The sequence below is a fragment of the Brassica napus genome, chromosome C4 (genome assembly GCF_020379485.1).
Source record: "Brassica napus cultivar Da-Ae chromosome C4, Da-Ae, whole genome shotgun sequence".
NCBI lineage: Eukaryota > Viridiplantae > Streptophyta > Magnoliopsida > Brassicales > Brassicaceae > Brassica > Brassica napus.
In genome coordinates this window covers 52,039,219-52,054,465 of record NC_063447.1, presented here as the reverse complement: position 1 = coordinate 52,054,465, position 15,247 = coordinate 52,039,219, and the positions used below count along the sequence as shown (strand labels likewise).

Below are 15,247 nucleotides of genomic sequence, written 5' to 3'. Positions count from 1 at the left end.
AAAAGGTCCCAAAGTCGATGAACAACACGGTCTGGAAGGAGTTGTGTGTGCATTGGGATAAGGAAGAGACGAAAGAAACTTCTTCCACCAACTCCACCAACCGCAGGAGCGAGCGTAAAGGGAAGGGCGTCTTCAAGCATAACTTGGGTGCTCAATCTATTGCCACTCTGGGAGATCGTATTGCCACTCTGAGGGATCGCATGGTAAGTTCAGCCGCTTTTTCTTCAATTATTTAAGTTTTGAAATTTAATTTTTTGTGCATTTCTTCTTATTTCTAATGTTTGTTTAATTTATATTTTTTTTCAAGGCGGAAGAAAATGATGGCGAGCCGGTTGATGATCTCGCCCTAATGAAGAGGGCGTACACCAACAAAAAGACCGGCTAGATTGATGATGGTCTTGTGAGGGAAGTGGTCACCCTGGTCCAAACTCAGGTGCAAGACGAAGTGTCTCAGCTTCAAACCGAGATGACGATTCGACGGCTTCGACCAACTTGTCTCGGGTTCGAATCAACGAAATCGTTGAATCGGTAAGTTCTTTTTTTAAAGTTCAATTCATTTATTTCTTGATTTTTATTTTATCATCTTTTTATATTATTTAAATTTGGCTATTTTCTATTTCAGTCGGTTCCAAAGAATAAGGGATGTTTGGTCGGTTTGGGTCGTCACTCCCGGTCGGTTCCTCCTTTTTCTGCACCACCGCTCTTTGTTGATCCAGAAGTACTTACGGCTCAGTTGAAGGACAATGATGATCGCATATCTTTGTTGGAGACCCAGATGACGGCTCAACAGGCGGGCTATGAGGCATAGAAGAGGCTGAACCAGCAAATGATGGAGATGATGAAGAGGATGTACCCGAATGAGGTGTTCCCGAACGTGCAAGACCCGTAGTTTTTTTTTTTTTTCAAAAACTTGGAATGTTTTATTTTTATTTGTACAACTTTGAATATTATCTAATATGTTTTCAGTTTTAATTTTAATTTTATATTTTCGAATTTAAATTTCAAAAATTTTATTTTTTAAAAAAAAATTAATTTTTTTTGAAATTCCGAGGAAATGAACCCTCGGAAATTTCCGACAAACATTTCCTCGGAATAAGTCGTCGGAAAATACCGAGGGACTCCTTCCTCGGAATTTTCCGAGGGCTCCGTTCCTCGGAAATTCCCGATGAAAATTCCGAGGAACATTTCGTCGGAACTTCTGAGGATTGGACCATCGGAAAGTCCATCGAAATATCCCGAGGAAGTTCTCCCTCGGTATATTCCGAGGACCTTTCCGACGAACTGGTGGTCCTCGGAGTTTCCTCGGAAATTCATTTCCTCGGAATTCCGTCGGAAATTTCCGAGGGATTTCCGAGGAAAAATGAATTTCCGAAGAGTTATTTCCGAGGACTTGTTTCGTCGGTATGTCGTCGGAATAACGTTATTCCGACGACATACCGACGATTTTTTTCCTCGGTATGCCGCTGTTTTCTTGTAGTGCAAGGCAGTCAGCACATACGTTTAGAGATCTTGGTATGTAAGCAATTGAGAACTTAAAAAAAAACAGTAGAACTGGCTTTTATTTCGTCCAACTCAGGTGCCATTGCCGGCCAGCATGTCTTGATATCATATAATTATGCATCCATATTCTAAACTTTTGCAGAGTTTTAATTTTAGAAGCATCAAGATTCAAGATATTGAAAACTCAATTTAAAAGAAGCAGTATTTTGGACACTGAGCAACTCAGAGAATCCCAAGTACAGAAGCCTTCTCTCTTGGATGTCAAGAGGTGTCAAGAGTTATGACATCTATAATGTGTACGTGCTTTGATATCAAATGCGCTGTTAATGTGAAAAATAGTAAATGCGCCTATGAATGTTGTGTACGTGGTACCTTTTATTTTATTCAGATTTCCCTTTTGACTCTTGCTTACTTTTTTTTTTTTTTAACTTTACTCTTCCTTACTTTGCTTGCTAGAAAAGAATTGATGTTAGATATAAAGAGTTTTTGCTAATCTCTATAATATTATTTGAAATATCTGTTTTTTATTTGTCGCGCTCACGTTAACTCCTACGATGGTTGATTACACTAATACCCTTAATGAATTAAATATATTACATTTAAATACTATTATTGAATTTTTATTTAGTTTCCTTTTTAAAATTTTCCAAATAATATATATAATAAAATGGAAAATTTTATAAAGTTTTTAAAAAATTAAAACGAAAATTGAAATATTCCATTTAAAAAATATTTTTAAATAACATAAAATACACTTTTTAAGTAATAAAATATTTCTTTATATCTATATTTTCTTAGACGAAAATATATATTTGCATATAATGTAATTTCATAAAACAACATTCACACACATAATCTTGATATTAAAAAATGAAATATTATTTCTTTTAAAACATAATTTTAAACAATACAAAAATATATATTTTTAAAGTAATAGAAATAATTTTTATATGTCGTTGGCATCAAATATAGTTTATAATTAGTATTATTGAAATGTTTTATTTATTTTTCATATATTTAGTTGACTATAATATCTTTCAATTACAGTAAAAAATCTATAAATTATATTTTACTTATATAATATGATTTTAAAATACAATCACCCATTTTTTAAACTGCTTATTTTTAAGAGATATTAAAAAAATATAAACAATTAACAATAAATATATTTTAGTTAAATAATTATATTTTTTTAAATAACATAACACTATATACTTTAACGAGGTAGATATATTATATTTAATCATTACTAAAATTATTCGTTTTCATAATATTAAATTTTTTTAAAATTTTATGTTTTTTTTCTGTGGAACTTAATATGACTATAATTAAAATACCAAATCAAATCGGAATTCTCAGATTAAGATTATTTAAAATAAATTTTAGTTTACCATTTAATAAATTTAAAGCATAAAATTATTTAGAATTTATAAAATATTTTAATTATTGATATGTGTTCATGAGCTTCTAAAAATGTATCAATTACTTATATATGTAACTTCATATTGATCATCGCTTTATTTTATGATATTTTGTTTTAAAAAAATCAACATATAATTTGATAAATATTATGAAAATACATGCACATTTAAACGATAAATAAAACTAATTTGATTTTACTTAATTATAATAAAAATAATTATACTTCAGTTTGAATTTGAAAAAATATATGTAACGCATATACTCACAACATGAGTGACTCAACTAATCCAACTTATATCTAAAATCATAGATTTAACTAAAATAAGAATATATAATTTTGTAATAATAATTTATTTTATAAATATAAATTATAAGATGACTCAAAACATATTAACAAATGATAATAAAATACTAACCAACTGTTATAATTTAGTTCTTTTGTAAAATTTACATATATGCATGAGATATTGTAGAACATTATCGTTATATTAATTTACATAATTTAGAATCATATACTTTAGTTTATTTTATATTTCATTCTAAGCACAATATATCTTAAGTTATACATAATCTTCCTGAAATATATTTACATATCTAAGACAACAACCAACGTAAATGCAAATAAGAAAATTAATCATAATTTTAATATATTTAAAATAAAAAAATATTATAGTTGAATTCAGAGAAATAGATGGAATCTAATATACCCAAATGATAATTAAATCGACTATAAAAATAACAAAACCGACTAGATATAACATATCTACAATCATATGTCTAATTAAATTAATATAATATCATTAATATAAATTATGCATACAAATTATAAATTAATTTAAAATTTTAAAAAATAACAATTCAATTGTTATAATATATTTATTTTATAAATATTTATATCCGTGCATGAGCACGGAAAAATCACCTAGTGTATATATATATATATATATATATATATATTTTAACAAAAGTTCCCTTGATTTGTGGTGTCTTTCTGGTGGAAAAAATAAATAAAATAACAACGTGAGCAGCAGGAAAAAATAATATAAAGCGTTTATAATTACACTGATGACTGACCATGGACTATTTGATCTGGTGAACATAAAGCTAGCCATTAGGTCAAATAGTCCATGGTGAATATTCACCAGATCAAATTGATAAGGTGAATTAACAATATTCTACATCACCTACTAAGTGCAACCTAAAGCAAAGTTAGCAAATAATTGACCTGACCTTTTTTTTTTTTTTTGCAAATTTACCTGACCTAATCCTATAAAAAAATGTGTAACGCCTTCATTCAGAGCGACTCACTGGTCCAAAAGTAATTATTCTTTAAAAGAACGTCTATGTGTATTGTATAATGCATATTTGGTTATAACTTAAAAGGTACACGAGCGTTGACACAGACACACTTTATAATTAGGTTCAAAAAGTGGAACTAACAATCCCAATAATAATAATAATAAAAAAACAATCCCAATAATATACAGTCCGAGTTTATATGGAAATGGAGCAAGTCATCTTCAATATTTTATCAAGCGACGATCTTGAATGTAAGATTATGAAGAAAGTCCCATCAAACCTAAAAGGAAGAATACACATACCCAAACCAATTCAGCAACTTCACCAAGTCAATCATATATATATAATTACAAGCAAGACTTATGATTCATCATCAAAATACCTAGCTCCTCCTTTGAAGATTCGGAAAGGAATAATCCTATAATTTCTCCTCTTCTTAATTATTTCCCATGGATATAGAAAAGGCCGGTAGGAGAAGAGAAGAAGAAGAACCCATTGTTCAAAAGCCAAAGCTAGACAAAGGAAAAGGCAAAGCTCATGTGTTTGCTCCTCCTATGAACTACAGTCGAATCATGGAAAAACATAAGCAAGAAAAGGTGAATATGGCCGGCTGGAAAAGAGGTGTAGCAATCTTTGATTTTGTACTTAGACTCATTGCAGCCATTACGGCCATGGCCGCTGCAGCAAAGATGGCAACCACCGAAGAGACTCTTCCTTTCTTCACTCAGTTCTTGCAGTTCAGTGCTGACTACACCGATTTACCAACGTTGTCGTAAGTTATAAAATGTTCAGTTTTACTTAGATTATACCAAAAATTTAATAAATAACTTATCGAAATCATTTTGTAGCTCTGAGTTTGGTGCTTAGTAAGTTACTATAACTTTGTAGCTCTGAATTTAATATATGTGTTTTTTAACAGATCTTTCGTTATAGTAAACTCAATCGTGGGCGGTTACCTAACCCTCTCATTGCCTTTCTCCATTGTCTGTATCATCCGGCCTCTCGCCGTGCCGCCTAGGCTCTTCCTCATCTTATGTGACACGGTAATATTTTATATGCAAGATTACTATCTAAAACGTCACATTTTCTTTTTGTTGCGGTTTTATATATCCAGAGAAATAATATCTTTAAAAAAAACAATATAAACGCAAACGCCCACTACGAAAGAGTTCCCCATTAACAATGAATTTTTTTCGTAAAACTGTAGTTTCATTTAGAAAAAGCTCCTTATTATGAAAATGTAAACGTAAAACCAGCGCCGAAAACAATAAGTGCTTTAATCACCTAACCTCGGGTGATAAGGTTAGGTTGATACAGGTAGCTCGTTAATGCATATAAAATGGTTGTGTATATACAAAGGTTTTAAGATCAATAACGATGATTGTGTGTATGTCGATTACATACAAACGACACATCTCTTTATTAATATACAACTTTTGCGGACTAGGCGATGATGGGCCTCACAATGATAGCAGCATCGGCTTCTGCAGCGATAGTTTATTTGGCGCACAACGGGAATTCAAGCTCGAATTGGCTTCCGGTTTGCCAGCAGTTTGGTGACTTTTGCCAAGGAACGAGCGGCGCCGTGGTGGCTTCCTTTATTGCAGCGGCTCTTTTGATGTTCCTCGTCGTCCTCTCTGCATTTGCTCTCAAGAGATCGACTTAAAAGCTTGTAATGAAATTCATTTGTGTGAAAATTTTAAAAGGGTCAGATGTATGATTTGTTTCTTATTGTGTTGTGTAACTCGAATGTACTGTGGATCATGTTGTAAATCAGTTTCATCTTACACATAGTTTGTTTTTGTTTTTTCCCAGCATAAATTGTCGTTTGAAAGAGAGCATTTATTTACCTGAGCATGTTGGAAAATATTATAGTCATCATGATGGTTAAGGTTAGGAGGATCCGGATATCCGGAAAATTTAGGGTATCCGGATCCAGATCCGTGGATTTAATATTCGGATCTGGATTCGTGGTTTTCGGATATCTGGATTTCGGATATCCGTCTCGATATTCTATTACCCGCGGGTATCCGGATCCGTAAAAATAATTAATTTTTTTTTTAAATACTAACTTTTTTAATATAATACATAAATTAAATATTTATACAAGATTTATAAATATATTTATATATGTCTATAATATTGTAAAAACTAAAATATAATATTATAAGATTAATTCATGTATAAATATTAATATATCAAATAAAAATATTAATAAAATTTAAAAATTTAATGTATTTTAAAAATACGGATCAGGACCTAAAAAATTAAGATATCCGGATCCGGATCCGGTCTGCACGGATCCAAGATTTTACTATCCGGATTCGGATCCGGATATCCTATTTTCGGAGCGGATCCGGAGCGGATCTCGGATCGAATCCGGATCTTGGATATTAAGTTCCAGGGCTAGTTAAGGTGATGATTGTTTTTAGTTTTTATAATGGTTTTTTTGTTTGTGTGTGGAAATCTCTGTTTTATTAGTCAATCAGGTTTTTAAAGAAAAAGATTCCCTAAATGTTAGGATAATTATTATTTTTTAACTTGTTTTATAGCAATTAAGATTTGAAGAAAAAATTTTTTGCACGAAATAGAGAAACCGGATTACAAGTCCAACCGTTTTTGCTGAAATAGATCAGTGTTGTGTTACACAAGTTTAACCGGCGCTATGCCGGGATCCGACAATGGTTCCAATCTAGCTAACACTGTCCAGACGACAAGTCTAACCCTAACTGGTCCGTCTAAACAGTTAAACCAAGTTTGTTCTTTGATTAATGTTCCCCTCAGTCCGCTAAATGTGGGTGTTACACAATGGCAAATGGACAAGTGGCAAAGCTACCTCGAAAAGATGTGGACACGTGTCAAGCTCAGCACTCGGGTCGTCTCTATCCCAGACCCGGACACTACGGTGTTCGAAAAAACTAACTCTCTCTTTCCCCCAAAAATTTAACCAAATTGTCCTATTCTTCTTTCTCGCGAAACCCTAATCTCCTCCGATATCGCTCGAATCTTTGGTACTCGTATCTTCCGTCGGATCTCGAGTCTATACTCTCAGCTTCTGAAATCTCCGGTGAGCTTCCTACTCTGACAAGTCAACTCTAGGGTTTCGATTTACCCCCCTTTTATCATCGTTTTTGATTTCGCCCCGTTCCCTTTGATTGATTTCTATATGAAAGTTGTGTCAGTTTTGGTATTGAGAAAGTTGATTACTTTACAACTAGGAGGAGGCTTTGAGCTTGTAAAGGTTTTATCTTTGATGGGAATGTTTCAGATTTAGTTTCTTGTGCGTCAGTTATGAGGGACATTGTATGTAGCTTTTGAGCTAGTGAAAGTGTTGTTGGGATTGTCTAAAGTTGGGGAATATTGATGAATGCTAGGGGAATGCAGATAAGGTCTTGCTGCGAAGGCTGGAAGGAATCCCACTCTCAAGGGATTGTCATCGTTGCCCCTAAAGCAAGAGCCAGGGACAAACCTTGGGATCATCATCACCTCTAATCTTTCCTTTCTTTGTATTTCGAAAAATGGCTCGCATTTTGGTTCAACGAGGAAGTTCTTCCAACGCAAGCCGCTCTACTTCCTCCTCGTCTGGCTCGTCTTCTTCCTCAGGAACTGAGCCACCACAGGCAAGCAGTAATGCTCAGGTTCCACCAGTGACAATTGATGAAGAAACTTCTACGGATGGAAAGCAAGAGGAGGTTATTGTTGTTGAACCAGCAGAGTGTTCTGAGGCTCAGGATGTATCACTTCCCCCCAGTGATGAGCTTGTGGATAGAGAAGATGATGAAGGTTTGGTTGCTTCGGAAAATGTTGTTGTTGAAAGTGAAGGTGTAGACTGTGATTCCCCTGATTCGCTGCCCTTACCTGTTCCTCCACCAAAGCCTTCTTCAAATGATAATAGGAGATCGGTCTTGAGAAGTTTTGGTGCTTTACGAATTGGAGCAGCACAAACTGGATCACACCCTTCTTCTCCAAGGTCACTTAGTGAGAACGAAGGCTATAACAGTTCCGATGAGCATATGCCATGCTTTGTGCCCTCTCATACTGGCTCTAGCTCTGGCTTGGTAAGTTTTATTTTCAGAGAATTTATTTTTTGCACTCTTATGGATTTTTTTTTTATATATTTGATTCCTATTGTACAGGAAAGAGAAGATGAGTTTGAAACCGAGATTAGGCAATCGAAAGGCTTCGAAATCAGGCGTATGCTGGAAGATGGAAATTGTCTCTTCAGGGCTGTTGCAGATCAAGTATATGGAGACTCGGAGTCACACGACATGACTAGACAACTGTGCATGGATTACATGGTAATTTTCTATCATTTGTCAAGCTAGGTGTTTGACTTTTGCTTTCATTAGATGAGCAGAAAGGGACTTGCATTTGAGAATAGCACGTTAGAAAGATATATTGAGCCAACAATATATGATGCAATTTCGCTACTTACCGTGTTATGCTACTTTTGAAACTATGATGGTACCTTTTGTTCTGAGTGAGCACACAAGTAGTGGTTTTTAGTTATGATGGTAACAAGTGGCAGAACTTACTCACGATGGATGGTTTAGGAACACGAGAGGGATCACTTTTCTCAGTTCATAACCGAAGGCTTTACCTCTTACTTGAAGAGGAAAAGGAGAAACAAGGTGGCGCTTTTCTCCTAACCTTTGTTAAACTATGTGTCAAAACAACTTTTGACCCCTCTTCTTTTTACGCAATGGTAATATAGGTCTATGGAAACAACGTGGAGATCCAAGCTTTAGCAGAAATGTATAATAGGCCTATCCACATTTATTCATATAGCACAGGTGCAACTTAGATTGACAGTGAAAACAAAAAGTTGTTCATGTTCGATAGTGTGACATGAAATTTATGAAAATTTGTTTTGTTTCCTACAGAGCCGATCAACATATTTCAAGGGAGCTACAACACCGACACACCTCCGATAAGGCTGAGTTACCACCATGGGAACCATTACAATTCTTTGGTGGATCCACATCGGTTGACAGTTGGTGCAGGTCTTGGGTTTGGTAGCCTCAGTGGGGTAAGCTTAGTTTCCTCTCTTGTTCAGAAAGATAGGCATCTCTTTGTTTTTTCTCATTCAGATTTTCTTGTTTTGAATCCAGAGACACGTGGACAGAGAGCAGGTGAAAGCTGCTATTAAGGCTCAGCAAGAACATCAGATTGATAATGCAAGTAACCCATATTATATATGTACAAGTCACTAATCTATCTGAGTGTATGGGCTTACTTATACGTATTTGACTATGTTAACAGGCGCTCTTAGCAGAAGGGAGATATTACTCTGATCTCGAGCTTACGGAAAAGGAAATTGAACGGTCGGTAATGGAAGCTTCTCGTGCTGAGTATCTTATGGAATGGTCCAAGCCACGTATTGGTCCCGCCTCTAATGCTGAGACGTCCTCTTCTGGAGCTAGTGAGTATTATTTTTTCTTTTGAACCCTTCTCACCTTGAGAAGAACAAGCATATTTGAGACAAAAATGAAATTCTTGAAAGCAGGAACTGACTGGAAACAAAAGGAGGCAGTAAAAGAGAAGACGGTGGTGATGAGCAGCAGCAGCATAGATATGGTTTTGTCGATGGGATTTAGCTATACGCAGGCCATGGAAGCTTATAGCATTTTCGGGGATGACGTTGACTCTATCGTCTGCTATGTACTGGAGACGAGCTGTGGGAGCACCAACAACCGACGCAAAGGCAAAGCCACGGAGTAGATAAATATGTAACATTGCGTTGTTTTGTTATATAGTATGAGACACCGATTGGTATTCTTATCAACGTTTGGGAGATTGTTACCCTTTGTCAAAATAGTGAATAAACTTCTGCGTCATGACATGGTATGTTTAATGTATGTAGAGTCTTCCAACCGAATAAAAGAGTAAAAGAAATCACTTAGATTAGGCTATGTACTTGTCCTAAAATCTCCAAAAAAATTCGGTGCGAAGATCTCATTGAAATCTTTACTCCCTCCGTTTTTTTAATTTAAATCGTTTTTAATATAAGTCGTTTTAGAATTGTGCACATAGATTAAGAAATCATTAATTTTTTATATTTTCTAAACAAAAACATTATTAATTATTTACCTAACCACAAATCAACCAATAATAAAATAGAAGGTATATTATCATTGGTCATATAACATTAAGTGTTAATAAATTTTACATAGAAAACCGAAAACGTCATATAATTTGAAACAAAAAAATTTCTGTAAAACGACTTATATAAAAAACGGAGGGAGTATTAAAATACTCCCAAAATCTCACGGCCCTGCAGCGCTCTCAGCTTGAGCCAACGTGATTGGAGTATGATCGTTACTTAGGGATGTCAATCAAAGAGCTGGACCGCGGGCCTGACCCGTAAAAGCTTGCTGCGGAACGGGATTGGGCCTCCATTTTGTAAGCCCGTAAAATTGCGGGCCTCGCGTGACGGGTTCAAAGCGGGACGAGTCAAAAGCGGGACGGGTCGAAAGCGGGATGGGCTACAGGTCAACCTGCGGGATTTTGAAGACCCGCAACCCTAAGTCCCCATTTCTTCTTTCACCTAAAACAGAGAGAGAGAGAGAGAGAGAGAGAGAAGGCGATTCGACGCTATGTAGCTCCGGTGACGGTGGCTTCAGGGTCGATGATGCTTCCGGTCTGCACCGGCGAAGCTTCTTCGAGTCATCATAAGAAATTTGAAAACTCACTTTCCATCGAAGAAGAAGATATAGTTCCCGCAGGGTTCTTCATAGTTTTGCCTATATTTATTTGTTCACATTATCATACATTTTGGAGTTTTAGGTTTCATATATCTTTAACTGACTTCTATTATTCTTATTCGCAGAAGATGAAGTTGGTCGTGAAGAAGATAAATCTTCATCTTTTTGTCGCTTTTTGGTGATAAAGATGAAGAACAAGAAGTGTGATTGGTGTTTTCTTTTTATTTATTTTTTGGGATTAGTATATTTGATTTGGTATTGGTTTTATTTAATTTTGGATTCAGAAAACTAAAGCATTTGTTTGAACTTATGAGTTATAATATTTGGATTCAGCAACTAAATTATTATTTATTTTTAAAATGTTTAGAGTCTAACAAAAATAAATAAACTAGTGTTTTGATCCAATTAAAATCTTCAACTAACAAGTGTATTGCTTTATCCAGTTCAATCATCGACTAAACTCACTTACTGATGCGTCATGAAACTGATAAAGCGTCATGAATCATGTCTTGAAACGTTCAGGAGCCATATGTCCGTTTGTAATTATATGTCCCGCGGGCCGATCTGCAAAAGCTTACATGTTTTGCAGTACGGGTTTGGTCAGCCATTTTGAAGACCGCAGTCTGCGCGGGACTGACCCGCCGTGACCCGCTCGAAGACGAGCCCGCTGCGATACGGGACGGGATGGGACGGATCAACCTGTTTGACATTCCTATCGTTACTCATTAGTGATGTTGGTGTTATCAGTAGACATATGTTGACAACAAGTAAATCAGATTATTACAGAGCCGAACTTGCATTGCTACTTCCAGAGAGAGAAGTATGTTTTCCTTTTTCCAATCAGGTAAATTATCAACTTTGAAAAACCACATTTTATATAGTATCAATTATCTAACTTTGAAAAACCACATTTTACATAGTAAGATAAGCACGGAAAAGAACTTAGTGAAAATTGAAAACAATTTGGCAAGATCTCCCTAACAAACAGGAAAAAAAAAAGAATATAGATCTGACGGTTGAAAACATGCCACCGTTCTAACACACCCATCTTTGAGATCCAACGGCTAAACATATGCCAGACTGAAAGTGGAAATATTTCCCTTCAATTGATTTACAGATTTACATGAGTTGATATACACAAAACTGTTACAAGATACGAGGGATCTTGTCCTCGAATACAGGAACGTAATGTAAACATTCTTGACTGACTAACACGCATCAAGGCCATAGCCTTCTCTTTGTCAAATACTTCATGGGTAAAGTCAATAAACTTTCTATTTAACCCACAGAGTGTCATGTTCCACTGTCTAACTGGTTCATGTATTGTCTTTAAACCCTTGATGTTGAGGTTCATCCAAGTCGGCACCAATGTGTTATATACACGGCAATGAACTAGGGTATTACAAAGGGAGTTAGTGCAAATATATTATGTATCCTTAATCAGTGAAATTCATAAATCAATCATTGATATAATTGATCCTTAATACTTTAGATATACGATACTTCTCTTTCTGAAATTGCCGTCTCATGATTATTAATACAAAATCAGTGAAGTCCAAATCATTGACCAAAGTGATACATAGTTACAATCCATAAACAACAATAGTTTGTCTTAACCTTATGACATGAGGTTCGATTTTTCTTTGACTCGGTCGCCCTTAGTCATATATGCGAAGTAGAAAAAAAAGGCTCTTGTCACAACAATCTAAGGATGTGTCATATGTATTTGACTGTTTAATGTTTTGCGGTATTGCCTCTTATCCAGTTTAATCTTGAACCATAGATTAAGCCGGCCGTCAGATTAATCGTTTGAAAAAGTTGTGGATTGTGAAGTAAATGATCAATGTATATATTGTTTAAGTAATTTAAAAGACAACTAATGTGTGTATACATTATTTAATTAAATTTTATAGATCAAGGTGAATGTTCATTTAACTGATCAACGAAGGTTGTTTTCTTGTCTTAGTCATTAGTTATTCTGTAATACAGGTGGATGATTGTTTCGAAATAAGATTTCTTGTAGATCATATTAATGAAATCTGCATTAGTGCAATTCCGTCTAACCTTAAAATATTACTTTTGGTTCGATCTGTAGTCCAACGTCATTTATAATTACGATAAGGCCTACCTTATCCTTATCCTAATCATGAAATTATGATCCGTCTTTTAATCATTCTTCAGTTATCTTTTATTTTCATGTCTCAGACCAAACAAAACAAAACAAAAAGATAATCTGTCCTTTGTGGAGGGAGATATCTTCAATGTCGATGAAACATTAGAGTTGGTAGTCTTTGGGTTTTGATTGAATGAAAACACATATAATGACAGACATCGATGGCTAATGTGTTTTATATATGTATTTTTGGCTCTTTTTGTATTCTATATTAAATATTAATTATTTGATTCTATCTACACTTTCAAATAGCGGAAACATTTTAAAAAAAAATTAATTTGATAATACAAAAGTATCTGTAGACTAATTTGGGTTTTAGTTTTAGTTTTTCTTTTGTTTTATAATAAACACATCTACTTTGTTTGAACTATAATAATTGATGGATTTTAAAAACATAATATACTCATTTTCGGATTTTTATAACTTATTGTAATACTCAGTTGTTAGAATTTAATAAAACAGTTAACATATAGTAGTAACTTGTTACCTATTCAATAATGTAATTATTATTTTTATTGACCGTTCAAATTATTTTTGTAAAGTAAATTAAAATAATTTGTTTAACCTAAATTCTGGCCACAAAAATAGTTGTCTAAAATTTATAACTTTAATATGTGTTAACAAATTTATTTTGGTATAAATATATATATATATGGTTATGTGTTATCTTTTTTTTTATAGAAAATTAAAAATATTTTTGGTTAAGAGTTTAAATTTTGATGTAAATTATTTTATTACTTTTGTATTTATAGTAAATATGAAAATTATATATCAGACGTTACTTATTTTTTATGAAAATTGTTTTAGTTTAATTGAAGGAAATATTTTATGGGGTTTTTGCCAAAACTAACCCACAACTTGATTTTAACCCCAAACTTATACCCAAACTTGAATCAAATGCAAAACTAACCTAAAAGCCTAGTGAAATTACAGCTTAGCCCCTTGTGACCAAACAAAAAAACAGAAGCTATTTTTACGAATATAGCCCTAGTAAATAGTCTGAGTCGTCTGAGATGTTGGAAGTCGTCTGGTACCGGTTTATTTTAAAAATAATTTATAAATCTTGTAAAAAAATATTTTGATGCGTGAAAAATAAAAATCAAATAATTATTAACAGTTTTAAGTGATATAAATTAAGATATGATAAAAATGATTTGTTTTGAAGATAAATGAGTGGAAGTAGTGAATCATGAAATACTTTGGTTTAGGAGTTTGGCAAACATATGTTGTAGTATTGTATGTATTGTTAGGGTTAGATTTTGGAAAACTAAAATGTTTCTTTCAAAAATTAGTTTTCACCTATATGTGTTTATTTATGTGTATAGTAAACACTTTTGAAGTTTGATTTGATTTTATGAAGTCTTTAATTAGATAATTAAGTTTAGGGGTTATGTTTAGGGTGTGGACGACTTATATTTCAGTCGTCTGTTGAATAATTTACTCGGACGACGTATATTTCAGTCGTCCACATCGTACCGAACCTTTAATTTTACCAATGTACGTTTTAACCTAACCGGATCATTTTACTCGGACGACGTATATTTCAGTCGTCCACATCGTACCGAACCTTTAATTTTACCAATGTACGTTTTAACCTAACCGGATCATTTTACTCGGACGACTTACATTTCAGTCGTCTGGTGAAGAAATTAAAACAGACGACTTACATGTAAGTCGTCCAAATATTCCCGCCTAAAATTTTTTTAAAAAATTATTTTCCCGCTTAAATAATTTAAGTATTCTATTTTAGTTTCCCGCTAAAAATATTTAATTTCCCGCTAAAAATATTAAACTCTTCTGGACGACTTACATGTAAGTCGTCTGTTTTAATTTCTTCACCAGACGACTGAAATGTAAGTCGTACAGAAAGTCGTCTGAGTCAAAAATATTTAACCTAATTGGATTTTTTGTCTCCCTACATAAAGAAAAATTTACACATTCTCTCTCCTCCTCTCAAATGGCTGCAACAAAAATGTAATGTTCATCATTCTAAAACTCTCTAACCTCTCTCTAATCTCTTTGACTTGAAAACACCAAACTTTATATGAATTTTTCAGTTTTGTCTCATGTATTTCTTACTAATCTATCTCTTTTGCAGGTTGTTAATCAAATGGTACTCATCTTCCACTAATTTAAAGGTAAATCTATT

The 15,247-nt window shown here is 33.8% G+C and overlaps 2 protein-coding genes across 3 annotated transcripts; both read left to right on the top strand.

Annotated features, from left to right (window-relative positions):
- Positions 1-3,300: 3,300 nt before the first annotated feature.
- On the top strand, positions 3,301-6,177 carry LOC106424293 (casparian strip membrane protein 3). Its single transcript, XM_013865040.3, has 3 exons — positions 3,301-4,993; positions 5,141-5,264; positions 5,669-6,177. The coding sequence occupies exons 1-3, from the start codon at positions 4,671-4,673 to the stop codon at positions 5,885-5,887; spliced, it is 666 nt and encodes a 221-aa protein (XP_013720494.1). The 5' UTR covers positions 3,301-4,670; the 3' UTR covers positions 5,888-6,177.
- A 905-nt stretch (positions 6,178-7,082) lies between these two features.
- LOC106424331 (OVARIAN TUMOR DOMAIN-containing deubiquitinating enzyme 6) lies at positions 7,083-10,061 on the top strand. Of its 2 annotated transcripts, none has more exons than XM_013865080.3 (9): positions 7,083-7,288; positions 7,596-8,279; positions 8,358-8,519; positions 8,775-8,852; positions 8,936-9,014; positions 9,105-9,250; positions 9,333-9,398; positions 9,484-9,643; positions 9,728-10,061. In XM_013865080.3, the coding sequence occupies exons 2-9, from the start codon at positions 7,740-7,742 to the stop codon at positions 9,940-9,942; spliced, it is 1,446 nt and encodes a 481-aa protein (XP_013720534.1). In that variant the 5' UTR covers positions 7,083-7,288; positions 7,596-7,739; the 3' UTR covers positions 9,943-10,061. The 2 variants fall into 2 exon arrangements, with proteins under 2 accessions (XP_013720534.1, XP_048612436.1); XM_048756479.1 differs by having other exon boundaries at positions 7,102-7,288; positions 7,606-8,279.
- The last annotated feature ends 5,186 nt before the right edge of the window (positions 10,062-15,247 follow it).

What these genes read in the sequence shown, in the direction of transcription:
- LOC106424293 (XM_013865040.3), top strand. Translation starts at nt 4,671, where the DNA reads ATGGATATAGAAAAGGCCGGTAGGAGAAGAGAAGAAGAAGAACCCATT. An exon ending in ACCGATTTACCAACGTTGTC is followed by an intron (nt 4,994 to 5,140) that starts GTAAGTTATAAA and finishes GTTTTTTAACAG; the next exon opens with ATCTTTCGTTATAGTAAACT. An exon ending in TCCTCATCTTATGTGACACG is followed by an intron (nt 5,265 to 5,668) that starts GTAATATTTTAT and finishes TTTGCGGACTAG; the next exon opens with GCGATGATGGGCCTCACAAT.
- LOC106424331 (XM_013865080.3), top strand. Translation starts at nt 7,740, where the DNA reads ATGGCTCGCATTTTGGTTCAACGAGGAAGTTCTTCCAACGCAAGCCGC. An exon ending in AACTGTGCATGGATTACATG is followed by an intron (nt 8,520 to 8,774) that starts GTAATTTTCTAT and finishes TGGATGGTTTAG; the next exon opens with GAACACGAGAGGGATCACTT. An exon ending in AGAGGAAAAGGAGAAACAAG is followed by an intron (nt 8,853 to 8,935) that starts GTGGCGCTTTTC and finishes ATGGTAATATAG; the next exon opens with GTCTATGGAAACAACGTGGA.